Source organism: Syngnathus floridae, chromosome 5, assembly GCF_059516105.1.
Source record: "Syngnathus floridae isolate MCC-2025c chromosome 5, RoL_Sflo_1.0, whole genome shotgun sequence".
Classification (NCBI taxonomy): domain Eukaryota; kingdom Metazoa; phylum Chordata; class Actinopteri; order Syngnathiformes; family Syngnathidae; genus Syngnathus; species Syngnathus floridae.
In genome coordinates, this window is record NC_142417.1 from 11,150,849 (window position 1) to 11,173,412 (window position 22,564).

The 22,564-nt window shown below is 41.0% G+C and overlaps 1 protein-coding gene and 1 long non-coding RNA gene across 8 annotated transcripts in view; both read left to right on the forward strand.

Annotated features, from left to right (window-relative positions):
- Positions 1–22,564, forward strand: part of lmx1bb (LIM homeobox transcription factor 1, beta b) — a 51,812-nt gene that overhangs the window by 22,174 nt on the left and 7,074 nt on the right. For all 7 annotated transcript variants that reach the window (XM_088375955.1, XM_088375957.1, XM_088375954.1 and 4 more), the window contains one exon: positions 22,301–22,533. In XM_088375955.1, the coding sequence (XP_088232081.1) occupies positions 22,301–22,533 (233 nt within the window). The remainder of the gene's footprint in view (positions 1–22,300; positions 22,534–22,564) is intronic.
- LOC148398135 (uncharacterized) lies at positions 4,459–5,647 on the forward strand. The gene is made up of 3 exons (XR_015858580.1): positions 4,459–4,491; positions 4,628–4,660; positions 5,194–5,647. It is a non-coding gene; the product is annotated as an uncharacterized LOC148398135 (long non-coding RNA).

Sequence of the window (22,564 nt, forward strand, 5' to 3'; positions counted from 1 at the left end):
CAATTTTATCATGGAATTGTATGTTTTTATCAGAATTTGACCAGTCAAATGCAAACTTAAATGCTCACCGCTACCCAATAGTTGGGCATAATCATTGTGCTTCCTTAGTTTGCTTCTGTTTTTCCAATATCGTGCAGCCCTAAAATGTATTTATATACTGTATTGATACAGCTTGGCAGGGGCCGGCCGGATCTTGCTTGGCCCCTGGAAATGTAATTTTTGTAATTAAATGCACCCCACTATTTTATTTCGTATGTCTGTACAGTATATTTTTGTACCGTGTGTCTGTCGTGCTGATATTACAAGGACTTAAAAGTGTTACAATTAAAATGTTTTATTATTATTTTGTTGTGAAAGATCACGTGATGCCTCAGGGTGTTTTTGATAGGCCTTTACATCTATGACATTGCGACTGCTGTTCATCTGCATTTCAAATTTTGAATCATAGTAAAACTAGGTGTTGACGGTGGGTCGATCATGGACTCAACATTCAGCCACGTCGCCGGTTGTGCAGTGTTAGTCTTTGTCAACAATCTTTCTTTTTACAGTAATCACGTGACTTGTTTCAGTGGCATCTGGCAATGTGTAACTGCCGGTGTGGGAGTGGTGTACCACCCGGGTCTGCGATTCCCATCATGTTCAACCATTTGCTAACGGCTACAGCTATAAGTAGGAATTATTGCTGGTGAGATAAGTATGGAGATAAGCTGGTTCTTTCCTGCAAGATGTATGAGGTGTCTGGACAGTGTGACAGATACACCTGACCTGGAAACAAATGGCAAGGCATCACCTTTTTCATCATCACTTGTTTGTTGCATGTCGAAATGTCCCACATTGTGCTGGAAATATTTAAGTTCAACCTTGAACTCAGAAGAAAAAAAAACAAATCCTAAATCTGTAGTAGTACATTTAGAAGTTTTTTCATCTTTAAGGTGTGTGGGAGAAGCATTCCTTTAGCTCACTAAGCTCCAGGGCCTATCCCCGCCTTTGTTCTTTGGCATCTCTCCCCTCGCTGCCTTCTTCACACCAGGTGAACTCTCAGCCCCTCACAGCTTTTATTTATGACACATTCCCTCACATGTAAAGATGATGACGATGACATGTTACAGGCACTCACTGGTATCGCACGTTTTAAAGAATGCTATGTTCAAGCCCCAAAACAAATTTGATGACACTTCACATGCTAAAGCAGTTTGGCCCATAGATCATAGTCATGAGATGTAATTATTATGATGGCGCACTTAAACATACTTTATGGCTTTGTAGTTAGCCCTATAGATGACACTGCCACTTGACTTAAATAACCATTAATGATTTTATTAAATATTCTCTTATGCGTATTATTAGAGAGCACGGTGTTATGCCATATATATGTTTTTTTGTTTGTTTGTTTTTCTAATCATATTCAATATCACAAGTTAATGTCCAAAGAGTTCACCCACTGTTATGATAGAAGAGCATACTGGTGGTTTGACCCACCACGCAAGAGTTATAGGTAGCTGGTCAGCTTGTCAGTCAGGTCGGGCTGTTTTTTAATCATTTCATCTTTGCTGTGGGGCTCTCTTGAGACCCCAGCAACGTTTAGCAGTCTGCAGCACAGGACCCCGGGGCTCGTCTAAGCCATGCCTGTATCCGAGCTGCCATTATTAGCTCTGCTCTCAGGAGCCCGCCGCTCATCTCTCCCCTGAGAGGAAGGCTGAGAAATGAAGCGCAGTGGCTGGGCGCGGCAGCAGTGAGCCAACAGCCATGGAACAGTAATTACTCCATTGATATTCCTTGTGCAATAACACTGTCATCTCTCTTTTGCATAAAGTCACTCGCCTCGCCACAACTGATGAATGCATTAGATCTTGTCCATTGGCTACAAGAGTAGGTGGCATGTGGAATTTTTTTTTCTTTCCTTCTAGGAAGAATTTTAGGTGTGACATTTGTTTCAGTCAGTTGTTTAAATTAGCAACAATGAGGACTCCGTAACTACTCTGTATAAACAGGCTTGACAGTCTTTGCGGTATTGAAACATAAACTAGAAGTGGCAACAACTCAAATTTGGATCAGCTCCAAACTATAGCCTTTTATAGAGTCATTTCCTGGAAACACTTGTTTTTATGATTAATTATTTACTCGTTTTAAAAGATGCAGCCTTAAAAGAATATATAATATGCACCTGTATCTTCTGTTCTACTTTATGTACCCATCCACCCCACAATTTTCCAGATGATTTGTTTTGCAGGTTTTCACACCGACGAACAAACAAAAATAACATGTCTTTGGTCTAGCAGATTTTCAATGTGTTTCTCCTGCAAGCGTGACCGTGCGTGTTGGTGTACAGAGCATGTGTGTGTGCTTCTGCATGAGAGAAGAGTGTGTATTAAGGGGGAAGATATCATTGGATGTCATAGGGCCCTGTCTCAGGCCTTGGTTAATGGCCATTGGTCATAGGCTGTCTCCCCTTTATTTCTTTTGCTCTCCTGCTCTATCCTTTCAGGTCTCCCACTGGTACAGCACCCTCAGGCACTGCATCATTTATTGCTGTCAGGAGCCACATAGGAGGGGGGGAGCGAGGGGGAAGAGCAAGAGTACGTGTGCGGATGCTGTGTGTGTGTGAGTGTGTGTGCAGGAGAAGGGGAGACAGAAAAGATGTGCTGCAGGGGGAAGCCAATGGAGGCAATGGGGAGAGGCAGGCACGCTAGACTGTCAAATCTCAGCAGTTGAATATTTAATGGAGCCTGCAGTGTTTATTTAGTTAGCCTGTCGATTTTTACCACTCTGTCAATAGCGGCCCCCATGTAGCCTGCTGATGATCTTTAGTGTCTTTTCCCTCAGGAGCGGCAAGGCTCTAAATGCAATTATGGATTTTCCTGCACTGCAATGTGTTTGATATTTTTACTGATCTAATTTGCAATCTGGTAGTTTATTGTTTGGCATTTTAGTGGCGCTCAAGTGGCGAAGCAAATTTGATTTCCTCTCATAATTCTTTATAACTTCATTAATGCTGTTAGCACATTGGCACAGATCTTAAATAAAGCAAGAAAATCATCCCATGGATGGACGCTTCCCCATTTTATGGTCTCCATACACCATTATTTCACTGATTCTTGTTCTAATTAAAAATCATCCAAGAGGTGTATTGTCATTGTTAAATCGGCAATCACAATCAGATGTAAACGATTCCCTCGAAAGAGACAAGCTCATTCAGCCATACGGTCACAAATGCAGTATCACATCAGTGGCATTCAGAGATAAAGGACATTAACAACAGAGGGACACAAATAACAGCAGCAAAATAATGCGGCTGATTGTGTCCCACAACAGTGTGTGATTCGGTTGCGCTGTAGGATTTGCAGTCCTTTGACGGATGTGTTAGTTAGAGGGCCAGCATTAGCCGTAATGCTGTTAGCATGTAGCTGTGTGAGTGATGTGCTAGTTAGATGCCCAGCAGTAGAGCTAATGGTGTTAGCGTGTTGAGCCTACCGAGGGATGCAATCGGTTAGGCTGTGATGGATGAGTGTCGTGCTGCACAGGCCTGCAAGCATCCTCATTCTCCAGGCTGTCAGCTCCTTAAGTGGACGTATGCAATTAACACTGAAATCAGAGCCCGCTCAATCTGCTGCTGGGCTCAGCATTCAATAGGAAAAATGGCTCATTTACTCTACAATGAGTGAGAGGTGGCCGTTGTAAAAAGATGAGTCAAAGCAAGGTGTAGAATATTGCAGCTATTATATAAACATTACATATAATTGTCCTGTATTCATGTAATATGATTAAAGGCACACTGATATTTGTTTGAGTCCAGACCACAAGGAATTAGACGATAATATAAACCATAGGTGTTTCCAGCCCTTTAAAAAATGCAATGTTGCCCAGCACCCCTAATATTTCAGAGATCTTTTGTTTTTCTTTTTGTACTATTTCCATTTCAAACAACCTAGAAAAATGTAAAACCTTACACTACTTGCTTTAAATGTATTCATGCAATAAAAATACAGCACCTCCCATTGTTTCAAAATGCTTTGCTCCACCCCCCCTCTCTCCACCTCTCTTGAACTGAGCGTTTTATGTAAACAAAACAAGTGCAAAAAAAAAAAGTGCAAATTAAATTGTGTTAAAATGTACAAAAAATGTAATTTACCTTGCCTGTGTAGAAGCCCAGCACCCTTAGTCTACTGGTCCTATAATTGCCCCTGCCACACACTATTCATTAAACACCTCCATTTCCCCCCGAATGTTTATTCCACTTACAGCATCTTGGGCAATTCCACAAACATTAAATTTTTAACAGTTCACCTGCAATTTAAATATTTTATTTGTTAAAGACAAAAAAAAATTCCACATAAAATGAACTGAGTGTGAAAATGGTTGATATGAGGAAGTCAGTGACTGAACACAGAGGATGTCATATTGTGTGTACATGACGCTTCACGGCTTTCAAAACCATCAAAGCTTCGGCATGTCCTTGATCGACGTTACATCAGCAAAACTTGTTCTCACTTGGTGAGTGCTGCATGCCTTAACATAGCTGTCAGTTCAGAGGTCATAATTAAATTGTGTAAACTCTTGTGATTAGAAGGCTGCATTGAAAGTGTATTACTTACTGTGTACGTTCAAATCTTACTTTTTTTTTGTTCAGTATGACATGGTCCTGCTGATCCAACTGCAACAAGTATCTTTAAAATTTATAGTATGAATTATTATTATTATTATCAATGTTGTGTACGATTGAATTAAATTTGATGTACTACAGTATTATTTGTATTACTCAATAGTAATTGATTATATTATACGTATTGAAGGTACTTGAAGTAACTGAAATAATTCTATGCCATCGTACTAATCTTGGTTGAAACAATGTTTAAATCTCAAAGAGGTGATTAAGTTTTGTTTGAAAGAAGCTACAAATGAATTGGTTTAAAAACTGACGATAAAATTATAAACTCAGTACTATTATTGAAATATATTGTTTTAACCCAATTATTTTTAAGGGCTATATTTTTGGTCCAGTTTTCACGTGACATGAACATATTTAATGTTCTGGCCAGTGCTTGTTTTGGTAAAATGTGTTAAAATCCACCCAAAGACTCTTAATTGTATCCTAAAATTAAATTTGTTCAGACTATATTAACATCCCCGAGTATTCACTCACAAAATAGTATTTGAGCCGCTCCCTGGGGGGTTGTTTTCCTTACACTACCGCAGAAAACATGCTGCTTTTATTTGCAGTAATCCCTGCAATTGCTGCTGTTAAGGCCCAATTTGAACACAGACTTTCATCTACCGACATTTCAGACAGCAAATAGCCCTCCTCTAATTGAACACTGTCATCAGTTGAACGGCAACTACAGCCCCTCCCCTCTTGCATCAGTGGGATTTCAGAAGAACACAAAGCTCCTCCTTAAAAGATACAAGAGATGTTTGCACTCGGGCCGTGGATGAGATTCATCGCTCTTATCAGCTGAGATGAGCAGAGGGAGCGAGGTTGGGGAGGATCAGGAAATGTCACTGCTCTGTAATAGTTTATGATTCATCCCTCCACCTTTGACTAAATAATGAGGGATGACAATTAGAGCAGACCATGGGAGTTGGAATCAAAGGAGCGAGATTCCCAGTTGGCAGAGTCAGGCGTGTCTGCGTGTGCTCCCAGCAAACTGGATCCAGATGTCAAGGTCTGTGCTGCCAAAGACGTCCGCTGCCACACAACGGGGTCTTTCTGCCAGGCGCCCAGACCATCTTTCAGCTTCCATGCTACAAACATGACAAGAGGCCCCTCTTCAAATAAAAGAATTCCAACTCACGCTGAGCCAAGTCTTGATAATGTGATTTATCAAACTCTGGCTTTGTGTCTCTGTCCGCTTTTTGTCTTCCCCTGGCCTTCACTCTGTTTTTGGAAACCCAGGTGGGGGTGTTTAAAAAAAAAAAAAAAAAAGATTAAAGGCAGTGCTAATCAAATAAAAGATTGACATCAAATTGTTGAACAAGTGCCAAGTAATATTACACTGATTGATTTTGGTTATGATCTTATCGTACAACTCCTTTAATATTTGCGAAGCCAAATCCAGTACATGTGTAAGCCTCGCTATCTAAAGGATTTGATTTGTCTAGGCGCGTCAGTGGGCGGTTGGGTCGGCTGGGGTTGGAGGGATTCGGGGGTCAGGTATTGTCACTCGGCACAGCGACTGAATCAATGTCTCGGCCCAGTCGAGAAAAGGCCAGCGGCAGCGCGCTATTGATATGTTTAGCAAATTAGCCGCGATGACGGCAGGTGTGATTGTGAGCGAGGCTCAGGGGTCAGATCGTCATATGGTGGCTAACAGACACAATATTGCTGCGTGTCCTGATCTCTCCATTCCCTCACAATGGCATTAGGGGCACCCCAGGGAAATAAAGAGTCCCACTCCCCTATCCCCAGTGCTCCTCAAATTAACTCCCCTGAAGGTTAAGCTCCCTGATTCATAATTATTCAAGCTTACCACCAGCGCCATCGCCCCTCTCGTCTCCACATTCACTTCTCCTGAGTGGCACTTGGCTTTTTTTTTTTGTGGGAAAGCACAGGAATTAGATTAGCCAAGCCTGACCACCGAACATCCAGCCTCATGACAGGAGCGGGATTGGACTTGATCTCTGCCTGTCTAGCTGTCCCCCTATTCAATCTAGCTGTCTGTCTCTCATATTGTGTTATTGCTTGTGAGGGTCCCTATGGATGAGACATTTCCAGCCTTTCAGCCATGCTGCAATTGCATATATGGCTCTCTGAGGAGTGGGCAGTGTCATGAGCTTGTCTCTCTTGCATGGACTTGATTTGAATGATGCAAGCATGCGATGGGCTTTCACTTCTGCTTCTGTGTGTTGTGGTGGTCCTGGGACTTGGATCAATTTGGGCCCCTGATTAAACACGTGTGGCTACCAAGCGAAAGACACAAGAGTGTCTTGAGAGAAAACAGAGTTTGGCTGGAGCAATATATCGGGTATTGCAGTATTCCCCCACACTATTATAGTTCATTTTCTCATTTTTTTTAACTTCCTGTGATACTCTTGCATTTGGGGAGTGTTGGCCATGGCTGCTATGCACCTCAGCTTTTTATTAAACTCCAAGAGAAGAGTAAAACATCATAAAACAATGATAGCATTTACTCAAGAGCTGTGGTCATGCACCAAATCAAGCTTTTGAGGGGCAGATTGGTATTGATCAGGATAGAGCTGCAAATTATGATTTAGTTTCATTTAACTTTTTGTATATGTTCATTCATTGTGTCTTATTTACTTTATTTGCTTTATTGACACAATTAACACATGCAGGATGTGGGTATCCATTCCGATACTATTTGGTGTTGAACCAAAACACAAATTCGGTCTTTATGGATGACTGACTCACTTAGTCTTATTTTATATATATTGGTCAGATCATTTTCATTTCCAATTTAATGCCCTCAGATTTTCCTTGCATTTCAAGAATTACTTTTTACTTCTTAGTCCAGAGCTACTTTTGTCTGACTAGCGTAAACAAATACTATCTAAAACATTAATTGACTCCCATGTTACAGCCAAGTGATGTATTTAACGTAAGCGGTTTAATTTGATGCTGCGGGAATTGCAGCAAACCAGTAAATGTGGTGCACCTTTAAATGTTGTCACTGCTCTCAATCAGCGTCGATGTTGCTGTGCGGACAGCTCATTGTGGAGAAGCTATATGTGCCTCGAAAGTCAATTGGCCTTCTCCGGAGGCCAAGGTAATGTAATAAGGCGCAACGCTGACTGAGGGGTGAGCTCTTTTTCTACAATCACATAATTAATCTCTCGATTGCACCTCTCGCTGTGTCATGACAGATACGTTTTTGTTCAGTGCATAATGGTGAGGTGTGGTGCACTTTCCCATGCTTCTGTTTTGGAAAACGGTTGTAAAGCTGATTCCTCTGGACTCTACAGAGGGTTGCATCCGAAACAACACTCCCTTCGGGCTCTATTAGGAGAGAAAAAGATACACGTCTCAAACAGGTGCTTTAATAATATGTTGGCAATTTAGATAATGACTGGGAGTGAGATAAACTCAACTGTGTATTACAGGTAATTGGATATGTGGTGTGTGTGCAACATAAGCATCTATGAGTTGTGCATTGTTTTTTTTAGGTTTCAAGGAGCATAATAGGATGAAGTGGCAATGATAAGTATTGTAAGGCCTGTGAGTATTTGGACTCATAATGGCTGATTTCACATATTTTAGCCATCCACATACTGAATGTTAACACAGCCTGAGGTAGATCACAGCCGGTCCCCATATCTAACTGTGAAAAAGAAATATTCGACATCAGCTTGCAAGGGTGTCCAGTTAGTCGCAGGATGACAAATGCAACACCTGGGGCTGCCACAATGATCAAGTTTAGTGAGTTTTTCTCCAAGGTGGAAAAGTTGAAGCTATAATGAGAGGTGTCAACCCTGTGAGGGGCCGCACTGAGAGGGAATCGGTGGGTGCCTTTAGGGGGGCTGTTCTCTGGATCTCCTCTGCCGTTAAAGAAATTACCGTGGCAGCGTAAGGAGCAGGCCCACCCAGAGGATTTAGGAGAAGGTAGCCCATTCCCATTACTGTACCGCATAAGGGCCTTGCAAACGTCCTTAATGATCTGATGATGAATCACTGCTTTAATTGGATCATTATAGCTGTAAATCTAGTTATATCTTTTAAACTGTATCTTAATGGGGTCACTGGTCCTTGTTTCTTTCATGCAGTAATATGCATTTTCTTTGTAAATGTTTTTGCTCCTTATGTTGTGAAAGATGGGTTGGCTAAGTGCAAACATTTGCTAACGTCACGCCATTTCTTCCTTTTAGTGTAAAAGAACTGCACATATGTCATTATTGTATTCCCCACTTAAAGGGAGCACACTGGGTCAGGTTTCTCCCATTCTTAATTAGATGAGTGATAGCCTAATTACATCAAATTCATTATCTTCACCTCTAGAAATCAAGAGACTTTTATTGGAAATAAGGTTAGGCTTGCCCTCATCCATCATACCTTAACTAACCAATTCACAGACCAGCTTTTTTCATGAGCCATTATTACCTTGTCATAAACACTCACCTCTCGAATCCTTGAATCAAGCCATGATATGCAAAGCTTTTATCACATTAGTGTGTGTGACTGTGTCAGCCTCTTTCTACCTAAGATAAAGTAGGCTCCAAATAATTACATTAACTTAGCTAAGGCTGCCACGGTACAAACGACAGCTATTTAAAGATGGCTGATAATTTGGTATTATTATTATAATGACCTAGCACAGCTTCTCACGGAAGTAAAGGGCACAGGCTTTTCTTCTGGAAACAAAATTAGCACAGTTTACAAGCCTCATCTGTTGGAAAGAATACTAACAATTGTGACATAATTTGATGGGATTGGCCACAAGAAGGCATAGGCACGATTAATTAATGCACTTGGCTACAATGTGTTGTGGTGGATGCTACGTCACTAATCCTTTGTCTTGGGGAAAAAAAACTGCTTCCATCTTGATGACACTGTAGTGTACCTAAGCCAAGAGCCAGAAACTGGAACCACGGTTTAGTGATTTGCATATTAGTAGGTCGTGCATGTTTTGCATATGTTAAAGATGTGGGAGTGCTGTTGCATACAATTTACAACAGTCCACCATAGGGCCACAAGCCTTTTAAATGCCACTTGGTGGTGGCACCATATTCTCAAACACATGAGGCCTGTCCAATGCTCTATGTTGGAAAGTGAATTAGTGTGCTCCATTCTTAAGCCAGTGATAGCAAGGGCCTGTGAGCAGTGATTTGTTGGCCGTGTATATTACAGCCCACGGTCAGGGAGGGAACACTGAAGTGTGTGTGGTGTGGGCATGTGCGTGTCTGAGTGTGTGTGAGGGATTGGACAGGCCGCCTTATCATTCAATGTTTACTCACAGTAAATTGAGTTGAAATAATAGTCTTTCTCTGAGGCAAAACAATGGAGGAGGCTGCAGGCGGATGGCCCAGGCTGCTGCAGAGCTGGCTCGCGCCACTTCAAAATGAAAGGCAGAGAGCCCGAGGCCATTTTGAGGAGGCTATGGTGGGAGGGAGGGGGATTGCTGCCTTTATGTGGACAGCTACACCAGTTGCAGGACAGACACCCCTCTGACAGGCACCTGGGTAGGACAACGGGAAGGGAGAAGCTGGGAGGCGAGCGGCAGCCTGTGGGGGTGACCAGGCCTCAGGGGGTGTGTCATTAGGGTGGTGGTGGAAAGGAAGATGATTGCCCTGAGGACAGAGGAGCGACGGGTCCCTGTAGGAGAGCCACCTCAACCGCTCACTCCCTTGGGTATGCACTGAAGCTGGTGGCCTGTGTTCATCTATTAACCCGCACATGCATCAACACACACTCGTAATCGTTAGCTATGAGTGCGCTGCGGGAGTTTAACCTGTAGAGACGAGGGCTGGGTGATTGTGGGAAAAAAAAAACAAAGGTGTTTATTTTGATTGAGAGTAAAATCATTATTATTACCATTATTGATTTATAAAACCTAGTATTTATTAAACTACAAACTTGGTATTTATTCAACCACACTAAAACACAACTGCTGTGCTCAAAGCCATCATCATAGTCTCATGTGCATTTATTCCTGCATGTTGGCTACTTTAATTTTGAACATTATTCTTTTTGTCAACTACAAAGTTATCTTGTACATATGATGTGGAATTCAAGCCTCTTGCAATCTTATTCTGCTACATCTACAAATTATATGCCTTGCATTTTTGCATACATACAAGACTAGAATAGGGATTATCATATTTATTTTAATTTATTTTACCTTCAGAAGTATTGGGAGAAACTGGGCTAACCTGGGATCTCAGGGATTATATTAATACCAAGTCATGTGGAAATAAGGAAATAAGACAAAAAGACAGTTTTTGGCTCTTTGTACCCTTGAATTTTGCAGAAAGGAAAATCCCTTGATTCCTAGAAAAAAAAAAACACTTTAAATATGATTAGAAAGGACAACGAGAATATAAATTTGTTAAAAGGTAAATACGAATATAATGAAATAATAGTAATTATTAGTCATTTTAACAGTAATTCCATAACACCGGGAACTTGCAAACGCACTGCACCGTTCTGGACATTAATCATTTATCTTCAATTCTAACATTTAGAGATCAAGAGAGCCCAACATCAAAATCGCAATTTAAATTTCGATTAATCGTCCAGCCCTAGTAGAGAGTGAGTGTACGCGCAGCAAAATGACATAGCCTTGCGACGCACAGACACGCCCATGCTATTGTTTCTGCGTGTGTGTTTCAGCTGCAGCCTTCCTCCTTCCCCTTCATTTATCATGCTGCAACATAAAGTGCTGCCACAGCATTATAGAAACAGCTGCTTTTTTGGACAGCCATAGAGAATGGGCTGCTCTCCAGCACACAAAGACGCACGTGGATCCAAAGAGGGTGTAAAATTTGTGCGTGAATGAAAACCTTTTTCCTTGCTGAGAGGGCTGAACGGGGGTGTCACCAAGGCGGGAGACTTTGTTATCGCATCGGAAGACAAATAAGGATCCATATCAGCCCAATAATATGAACAATGAGTGGCGGGGAGATGAACAACGTCCTCCTTTATAGCCAAATATGCATAACTACAGCTGCTGCCCTCTCTTTAGAATTCATATTGAAGCATTAAACTGTGCCTCATATGCCTCATATACATAATATAGACAAAAGTATTACAAGACTGGGCCTTTGCACTACAGAAAATAAAAATAGAAAAAGAGATGAGATTGTAGTGTTGCATCCATAATAGCTCAAACTCGCCTGATATTTTTTTCTAGTTTTAATGTGTCGTATTATTTTCTCCATTCATCAAGGGAAACGTTCGTTCGAGGAAATGGTGTTCTCGGGTTAGTCCTAAAGGCATTTCATGGGGTTGAGGTCAGGGCTCGCAAACCTCTTCACACCAAACTACTTAAGTTTTAGTTTTTAAGTGTGTTCCTTCCATGTGTTTTCTCATGTACAATACTATATTTGCATTATTAACTAATCTTTTGCAACAAACTTTTGCATGTAAAACCGTATTCTTACATGTTTGCTCTACATGTAGTTCAATCATAGCTGATTGTCAAGTGGAGCTTCTGTATACTTTTTTTAAAAAAAAATTGTGATTGTCGGTGTTGATATGAGTTTTAACAAGGTACAAAAAGCTTATTTTGACTGGGAATCAGCACTGCAAAGCCACTTATTATAAAGCCTTGGCATATGCATTAATCTGAAAGGAGGAGGAAAAAACCTGGCCTGTGTTAAGGGTCATAATGCAGTCACTTCAAGAGCCGTGCAATGACAACTAAGGTGACTTGAAGTCAGCGCCGTAGGGCCTTGCAGAAACTCTGTTAGTTGGTTCGTGGAAAGAGCAGACGTGCCGTGCCATGCTTCTGCCATTCCACTATTTGCCCCGAGGCTCCACGTGGAGGAGAGAGAATATTGTCAAACCTGTTCTCTTCCATCTGGAGAGATAAGACTTTACACACCGCCAAACACATGACAGAGAGGTGCTCTGTTTTGTGTGTGTTTGTGTGATTGGGGGTGTGGTGCTGTCAGGGTCGGGTGTTTGAACGAAAGTCAAGAGAAAGTCAGAGAACTTCTGAGTCTTGCTTAAGGCCAACTGCATGCTTGAATACTTGAAGGCAAGAAGAGCAAAATAGTTTCACAGAAACGAGCTGTTTTGATTGAGATGATGTTTCACCTTCAAGACTCAAAAAAAAATAATAATCAAAACACAATGCCTGTTTAAGTAAATATCTCGATGAGAGACAATTTATTGGTTGTCCTTGTTATATACTGTGAAAGTCAATCATATTTAAAGTGATCCAAAACAGCAGATGTGAAATAATCAAAGTTGAAATGTAATTGTTTTTTCTTCCTTTGGTGCTAAGTACTGTGCAGTATTTATATATATTCAGGCAAGCAACAGGTTGTCCTGGGTTGGAATTTGTTAGAGAACTGTAGGCCAGAAAGACCACAGCCTGGCTTTTCATCTCCGTCATAATGCTTTTCCACACAAAACATCCTAATAGCTTGCATCCTGTATTAAATGGAATAATCGGGAATGAACCACAAACTCAAAGAAACAAATGATGTAATTGGAAGTGTTTGTGGATGAAACAAACAATCATATTACTAGAGTAGTCAGGCCGCAGTTGTAAATAAGAACTTGCTCTTAATTGTTTGCCTGGGTAAATATAGGTTAAATAAAAAAATAAAAAAATAATACTAATTTGGGGGAATATAGAAACTGCATGAATGCCACTTTTTATTTTCTTATTTTTCAAATTGTACTCGTTAGTGTGTGACAGATTGATGTGAAATTCTACTCATCTCAACTCAACTCAGTAGTTTTGTCGTTGTAGATATGGCATGACTCCTTGTGACTGGCTCAATGTCAGCCCTTAGATCATTCAGAAGCTCCGAAATTGCTTTGCTGAACAGATGATATCTTTTTCACAATTCTCATTTCATGACTGATTACAGCTCTAAATTCTCCCCGCTGCCTCTCATTTTTGTTACGCTACTTTGACAACACTTTTCACCTGGTTTGCATCTGCCTTTCAAAGGCTTTAAAAAATGAACACTCAGTCAACACAATTTGCCTCTGATTTGAAAAATCACATGATGCTAAATTCATCTCTTTGCATATACTGCACTTATATTAGTAATATTTTACTTGCCTCATTTGCAGTTGGATGTTGTACGCTTCATGTATTGGGTCACAATTAGATAATGTATATATAGTCAAAACAACACATAATGATGGAGAATAACCTTTGCATCTCTCGACCCAAAGACCTCTGGACCTTGTAGGTGGTCTTAATATTGTGGCTGATACTCTTTAGTGAAACAGCAGGTTTTCGGTTGTCTGTGTGTGAGTGTGTGTGTATACGCACCCCTCTGTCTGTTTGAAACATTCCAGCACTGCACCCTTCTCCAAGGCTCCAAACTACTATTCGGTGGTCATGGTTACAGCCATACATCCACGTCAGCTCTTCAGACATATTTGTTTGGCTAGTGTAGCTATGTTCTGACAAAAAAGCCCACAGACTTTTAGCATAACACATGCTAATCTTGGGATTTTGTGCTTTGAAGAGGATTGCTGATCAGAAATTCAAACATATTAATTGAATGCTAATCTGAATGTTAATCCCCAGCCCCGAGGTCTTAAAGCATCCTGTCTTTCAACAACTGTTTATTTTTCATTTGCGATCCCTTTTTCATTTTCTCCAGCCGATGCTTGCAACTCATAACTTTCAATATAAATTAAATTCCCTAAAGGCTGTTATAGGATGCCTTTTAGAGTGTGTGACCAGATTGGTTAGCAGTGACTTTGATGCTTAAAATATTTAATATAATTAGAACTGAATTTGATGTTGGTGTTTTATCAAGTTTATTCATCAGTTCTGCAATAGATACAGCTCATGTTCATCTTTCAAATGTCCAAATTTTGCAAGATCCTTAATTTTTTCCCCGTATTAAAGTAAACAATTTTATTATTGTTTATTATTATTATTTTGTTTATTATTATTTTTTATATTTTAATATGCTATGCTAAGCTATGCTATTCTATGCCGTACTGTACCAAATGTGAGCAATTTATTTTATTGGTCAATATGCACACAAATATAATTTCTCGAATAAATCATTTTGCATTACAATGTTGCAAAGATGAGTAAAACCAGTTCCGATAAAAAAATAAAATAAACCACAGGCGTGTCTTCACATTTTTAAATAAATAAATAAATAAATAAATAAATAAATAAATAAATGTTTGATAAGATTGTCCCAGATGGTCTCCCATTAAAACGTTTACTTGTCAATGGGGGTGGACTCTGTGGTTGGAGTCCATCCTTCGTGGCGCCTCCCTGTAAAATCTTTCTGCAGTCAGTACACTTCTCCATAGTATATGAGGCTGTGTAGGATGAAGGGCAGTGCTATCACACGCATACAAACACTGATCTTGTGAAAAAAAACATCTAATTCCTGGTTGCCTCACATTCTCTCTCTTGAAACTAATTTTGGTCTTAGACTGAATCTTTGTTAAGTAAACAGAGCTCCCTCATACACTCTACATCCATCACAATGATCTCCTGATCATCTCAGCCCCTTAAGACCTGGTCAAACTCTTTACTTTCTGCCAATACGCCAGAAGAACACAAGATTGCAGAGAAAGAAAAGAGAGGGAACGCACAGGGGCTTTTCACAGCCTTTCCCAGATTGTCTCCCATTCTTCTTTGATACCTATTAATCCAGTATCTTCCAGCGCTGGTAAAGTCCTCAAGATGGACATTGCTTGGTTCGTGGTGGAAAGGGGTCAAGCTCCATTGGCCTCTGCGCAGTACTGTGGAATTTTTCATTAGTGCACAGCTGGGTCACAAGTGGCTCCAAAGCCGTCTTAATATTGTGTAGAACCCCAGATTAGGAGCGAAGAAAAGAAGCCAAAGCGCGATGCTCTCCACCAGACCCTGTCTTTGCATATTTGCAGACTTGTGCTTTAGAACACCTCATATTACTGTTTGTTTTATTTCTTATACACAGAACCTCCGGGTCAATAGTAATTATAAAGCCCTCCAATCCAAATGTTGTTTTTTAACCATTCCAGCACTGGATCAGCAAGTTTATTTTCATAAACAATATAGAATGTGTGTTTTTTTCTTCTTTCTTTTTCCTTTTGCTTAATAGATTAAAAATTAATGTAAATGAACTAAATTTGACTTTATTAGTGATGAAATCATAATTGTTTAACCAGGAAAGTATAAATTATACATGTCAAGACTAGTCATTTGACCATTTCAACAAGTACATACAATTAAAATACTGTCTGGTAGTTCATGACACTAAAACAATTCCAGTTTATACTTTATGACTTAGATTTCTTTGGTACAGTACATGTATTTAAAGGTCCTGGTGTGGCCAAAATATTAAATAGCTCTCATATAAGGCAGACCAATAGCACTGCAAACTACAGTATCAAAACAAACTCGCTGATAAATCAGTGCCTCGCTTGTGTTGTAAAGGCCGAATTTGCAGAAAGTTGCACAAGGGGGAACCATGTTTCTGTGTGCAGTTATAGTCAGTTGGAGCTCTATAACATGTGATAGCCATTAGCCTTATTGTAGCCATCACTCTCTGTGCTCTCCCAGCTCTTTCAGAAGCTGCAATTGCTCCCAGTGGCTCGTCAACCAGGCCAAGCCCTCAATTGTTAGCTGATGCAGATTAGTTTGGAAGAGGACAAACAGAAACATAATGATTGCAAAATACATCATTGTTCCTTGCGCATGTACTCAGAAATATAATACAATAATCTTTTGACTTTTATTTATACATATTCTTGGTCATGTTCATATTATTCTTAAATTCTTGTCATTATTATTATTATTATTATTATTATTATTATTATTATTATTATCCACCCATCAATTATTATTATTATTGTTATTCACCCATCTATTATTATTATTATTATTATTATTATTATTATTATTATTATTATTATTATTATTATTATTATTAATAGTAATTTAGTTTAATCTGCGCATAGGGATAATTTTGTGTTTTTGTAAATCTTTACAGTGATAATTCATTATTATTCCATTGCTGCGATCCCTTTTCTTCAATGGAGGTGGAAAAAAATGAGCTTAAATGTGATGTTACACACATTTCTGATACTCAGGAACAGCAGCTGTCCAAACAGCATCCTATGTGCCTGTCTGCTTACTCTTGTATTTAGATGTGTACTTAGCCTCCTCTGCTGCCCAGTACACTGTCCCTTTCACTCTGTCAGCTTTGTTCTACCTGTGTGGCTGGGAGGAGGATTATTTCCACCCTCAGAGAGGGAGCAGGGAGAAAGAGAAGAGAGGGATCCTATTTTCCCCTCAGACTCATTAGTGGATACATGTGAATGCGAAGCAGCCGCTCACTTGATGCTGCAAGACAATTCTCAGCACACCGCTTTCGGAGCCGCGCACAGACCCGTGTGTAACATTATCGTATGCATGCTCAACTTGCAAGGCATAAGACACTTGACATAGTAACATACCCTGTTACATGCAAGCTGTAGGGCTTTGCGTAATCTAAAATGTGCGCTCGCCAAAGTGACATCATTTGAATAATGAATTGAGGTTTAGGATTTCTTTGTGCAGCTGTGCAGTTGCAGTATCCATGCACAGATATCAGACTGAGATGTCTGTTTGGCCGAAGACTCGTCTCAGGAGCTGCACATTCCTCAATTTGGGAGCTCATGCTGCCATAGAATTAAAGCGGCCATATTTATTTTCACACTAGCAGACTTGCGGGATAGATGATCCTGGAAAACACTTAGCTCCAAACTAACTGTTAGCCGTGTGTTTTCACAGATTCCGTTAAGATCCGTTGAGCAGCTTTTCCCCTAAGTGTTCTCCCTCTTCGAAGTAAGGCAGGTGCGGACGCGTGCACCGACACTTCCGACACGTCTCCGCTATTATCTTCGCCATGCCAAGTGCAATCAGGTCGTCTCATTCCTCCCCGGTGAGCTTTGGAGGCAGCCGGCGCTGCACTCCAGGGAGGGGAACGAGCAGAACCCCGTGGCCAGAGCTGGGTGATGAAGAAGGCACTGTTGGGCCATTAACGGTGTACACATCTCTGGTTAATGTGTTTTACTTTTACCTGCTGGGAGTTTAATTAAAAAACAAAGAGGCTCAATTTAAAGGCCATTATTATGCTAATGTTGTAAGCATGGGATGGTGATTAAGCAGCTTTTAGAGCTGACTGGAGCTAGCCCTTGGGAGCAGGAGGATGGCACTTTTTATTTGGCTTCATTACTCTCCATGAATCTATAGTCCAAAGAGAAATGCTGATAATATAAAACAAGGTCAGCCATTCCAATATTTTACACAGACAATATTTTTGAGGGGGAGGACACTGCATTCATAAGGATTGAAGGTCTTTCTTTCTTTCTTTCTTTCTTTCTTTCTTTCTTTCTTTCTTTCTTTCTTTCTTTCTTTCTTTCTTTCTTTCTTTCTTTCTTTCTTTCTTTCTTTTGGTTTTTATATAAATCATCATGCAATTATTAAATGTCAACACTTGTAAATGCAATATTCTTTTGAAATGTATTTATTTAAAGAAATCTATTTTTTTATTCAAAATAATCAGCACTTTGAGACAGTTTTCAAATGTTCAAATGATTTTTCATGCCTAAAATTGTAGTTAATCAAAAATAAACTGTATACCTTTCCAAGATTTAGCATCAGCAAATTGGAGGGAAAAAGGAAATGTAAAGGGACTTCTGATGGCGTGTCACCCATCCTGTCCCGAGACCTTCTTCTGACCCGTCACACAGTCATCATGTCACACCCTCGCATGATTGGCGTGGCCGCAGGTTGCCTAGCCAAAACAATCTTAAAAGTAATAGTTTACAGCTGCTGCTGAGATAATCCTTATCCCCTCAGGCTCGGATGAGAGTCGCTGACATAAGAGGCTGAGGTGTATTGTTCCCGAAACTGTTATGGTATTACTCAGAGTACTGGTCAGCAAAATCCGAGTGTGTCGCACGTGTTGCTAAATGTAGCATGATCAATTCATCACCCCCCCCCACCCCTTCTCCTTTAGGCTTCTCAGTACTTTCTTTCATCCTGCCCAGTCCTCCCGATGTTTATCACTGCAGCAGAAGCATTAAATGTAATGTCTGCGGAAGGGAAATCATTGGCAGCATGCGGTGAGAGCTTAAGATGTTGTCACACTTTAAGTTGCCTATAATCTGTTCAAAGGGATAGCGCATAGTTCTCCAGAGTGCCTGTAAAAGGGGAAAGAAGAAGATGCTGAAGTCTCTCAGCTGTACTTGGCCAGCCTGAAGTGTTCATCAGACAAAATAAGTGCTGCTCCCTGTTGTCCTTGTCTTCTATATAATACTTTTTACTCTTGGCTGTGTCTTTATATATTTCCGAAAAACACCGCTTTACCACCAGTGTGATAATCTGTCAGAGTCGATGAACCCAATCACAGCTAAATTGAGAAAGAACAGACAAGGGATTACAGGTATGTGGACACAGGATTAAAAAGAAGGACGTGATGAGTCCTCTGGGAGCCAGCTATGTGCTGAGATCGGCCCTTTTTCTTTCATTTATGAGTCCGTCGGGGAGGCCTAGGTAAATATTGACAGCTCTCTGCTTGAGATGCGGCTATTGATCCACAGAGGAGGCGCTCATCCCTTGATCTGTGCGCTCAGGTGTGGGAGGTGGAAAGCGAAAGGCAGGATGGGAATTGTTGATGCTGGTGGTCCTGGCTGCGACAATTGGAGTCATGTTACACAGGCAGCTGGACGTCCACGCGGTCAGCCAGTGGTTCATGTAGAGGTTGGAAATGACACCACGCCAGACAAAAAACGACAGCTTTTGGGAGCTTGTCACTACCGCTTGCCTTCCTTGCCACTTGACTAACAGCTTGGAAATACACAGCGTGAAAATATACAGCTTGGAAATAGCCAGGAAATAATTATATACCTACACTTTTTCCATCACTAAAAAGATACAACATTGGAATTTTTTGCAATAGTATCTCCCGTGTATTTATTACATCTATCCATCCATCCATCCATTCATCCTTCATCATCCATCCATCCATCCATCCATCCATCCATCCATCCATCCATCCATCCATCCATCCATCCATCCATCCATCCATCCATCCATCCATCCATCAAACAATCCATTCTTTGAACCCTTAATCCTCACCAGGGTCAAAGCCAGAGCAAATGTTCTGCCGTCCATGTATTCATTTAACATAAAAAACAATCGGCCAACTAATAAAAAAAATCACCACAGCCATACATCTAGATAGGCTGCTCTGGGCTTCCTTTCTTGAAGCGGGACATCCCAGTATAGATTTTGACTCTTGTAATGTTATCACAGATCTGCTTCTTGTCGACATGAAATCATTTTTTATGTCCTCTGGCCTGCCTCCCGCTGGCACGTTGGCCCAGTGGCCCCGGACCTCAAACCACTAATCAGGTAATGTTGGGGAGGTTGAATGGCGTGCCTCCCCCTGGTCAACCTTCACTGCTCACACAGCGGTGTTGTTTTAAAGAGCATTCTTTAGCAGCTGAACTTGGAAAGGTATTAAAGTGGGATTAGGCTCCTCCACAATCCACTGCTTGTGTCATTCAGGGAGTTTGTGTTCTCCTCTCCCCACTGCCACCTCCCCACTCCTCTTCTGTTTGATTGTGGCGAGCCGCAGGAGTGGGCCTGACTGTGCCTTTCAAAGGAGAGGGGTAGGGTTAAATCCCTAGTCCACTGCTCCCTGCTAATTCTCCTTGTTCCTTAGAGAAGGATTTACTTCTGCTGCCAGATTCTCAAAGGCCCTCTCTGCCCATCCGAAAAGTCGCCGTTGCCTTCCTGTGGAGGTGTGGTTGCCATAGAAGGGGCGTCATGCATGGCTATTCCATCTGAACCCCGCAGAGAATGGGGACCAGGGGCTGAAAACAGGCAGAAAGTCCGGATTAGAGTCGAGGACAAAGCAGGACAGGAAGATTCCAGAAGGGACGAATAGGAATTACAGCAGCAAAAATAATGCAAAGTGACAGAGAGGGGAAATAGAAAAATAATGGCTTACAAGATTAGACTCGGTGCACGGAAGAGAAGAAAGGAACGGGGGCTGAATGAGAATGTTTTCATCTAGATGAGAAGATTTGAGAGAGCGGCTGTAGGTGAATGCAGACTCCTGAACATATCCAAACCGTGCTAACAAGTCATTTCCTCAACTTTTCGCTCTCTTTCTTAGCCTAAGCCGTCAATCATTAGCTAAACATTAGAGCTGGGAACTTGTCTTGAGAGATTCATCACTTCTTTCCACTGATCCCAGCATGTAACACACTAATCCTTCTAAAAATGTGCAACTAGTTCCTGAATATTCAGTTTTGCCAGGGTGAGCTTTTGCTTTTTTTTGTCCCCAAATAAAGGAAAAAGAAAGTGCTTTCTGATCTTTCTTTTATCAAATGGACAAGCCTAGTAGTTTGTTTAGAAGCTACAGTATGTCCACGTTGCCAGTTCACTTAAAAAAGACGGACGCTTGTTTTAGAAAGTTGCCAACATTTTTTCCACTTTTTCCATAGTTGAATAATAATCTTCTTAATTTATTGTAATAAATGGAAGATTATAGGATTTTCTGAACCTTGCTTGGGCTAGATTGCTGCTGTGTGAAGGCTGAAAAGTTAATAACGTTTAAACATGTTCTATACACTGCACAGTTGTGTCAAATGCAGGTAGATTGGATTTGTTGATGTGTAATTAAGGTAACATAAAAAGCTGGTTGCGCTGAGCAATAGTGACGCAATCCCCTTCAAAGAGAGCTGCATGCAGTCAACAATAGAAACCACACTTCTTTCCAGCATGCATACAGCTGCCGGGTGCTGCTTGCACACGTATTAACACAGACAAACACACACACCCTATCAGCACTCAATCAGCACCAAGAACACAATTACCATGACAAAACCCTCTTCTCATATTTACACATTATATTCATCACCATCGCTCATCCCTGCCCCGAAACAGTCCATGATGTTAAATAGTCCTCTCGTTGCCTCCCTGCGTCGCACAATGAAATAGATGCTCACCACAAATAGATAGGCGGCTGCCAGCTGTCTTCCTCACCAGGACAAACAAAGACGCTGCTAATAAATCCAGCTTTACGGCTGGACAACATCAACCACGCTCGATGCCTCCTTGCTTCATTTTTATATGGCTTCTTCTGAACAAGCAAGCACAAATTAAATGACTCAAAGTCACCAATGAAACAATACAAGCATTTTGCTGAATGATCACAAAAGAAGACGAAGGTATTGGACAGACGACCCAAGCGGTGTTGCAGCACAGAGGCATGATGTCAGATTGTTAGATAAGATATGACACTCAGCAGTCAGTAATGAATCATGGACTCTGATATGCTAACTGATGCATCCAACATCAACGGCCATCTAGCTGCAAACATCTCCCAAGAATGTTACATTTAATTTATTTCAACTTCAGTACACAACAAAACTGAGCAAGATGATGACCATCTTCTTCTTTTCAGCCTACCCCAATCTAATTATCAACCCAAACTGCTGGGTCAAATTAATTAACCCAATGTTGGGTAAAAACAAACCAATCTCCTCCAAATCTACAGCCATGCAGCAAGTAGGTTAGCAATTATCACTAGTCCTTGAACTACATATGGTGATACAATATTTACCTCTGCCAACAATGTTATGTTTTTTTTAAACTTTGCTGTAAAACTATCATTTTGGAGAAAAACAAATGCTTTTTATCATCTATAGGTTGTTTGCAACAAAGTGCAGCGGGTGCATGGAGAAGATTGCCCCGACAGAGTTTGTAATGCGAGCTCTGGAGTGTGTCTACCACCTGAACTGCTTCTGCTGCTGCGTGTGCGACCGCCAGCTGAGAAAAGGCGACGAGTTTGTCCTGAAGGAGGGTCAGCTGCTGTGCAAGGTCGACTATGAGAGGGAGAAGGACTTACTCAGCTCGGTCAGCCCAGATGACTCAGACTCAGGTGAGCCCCGTGCGCCCTTTCACAGCAGAGT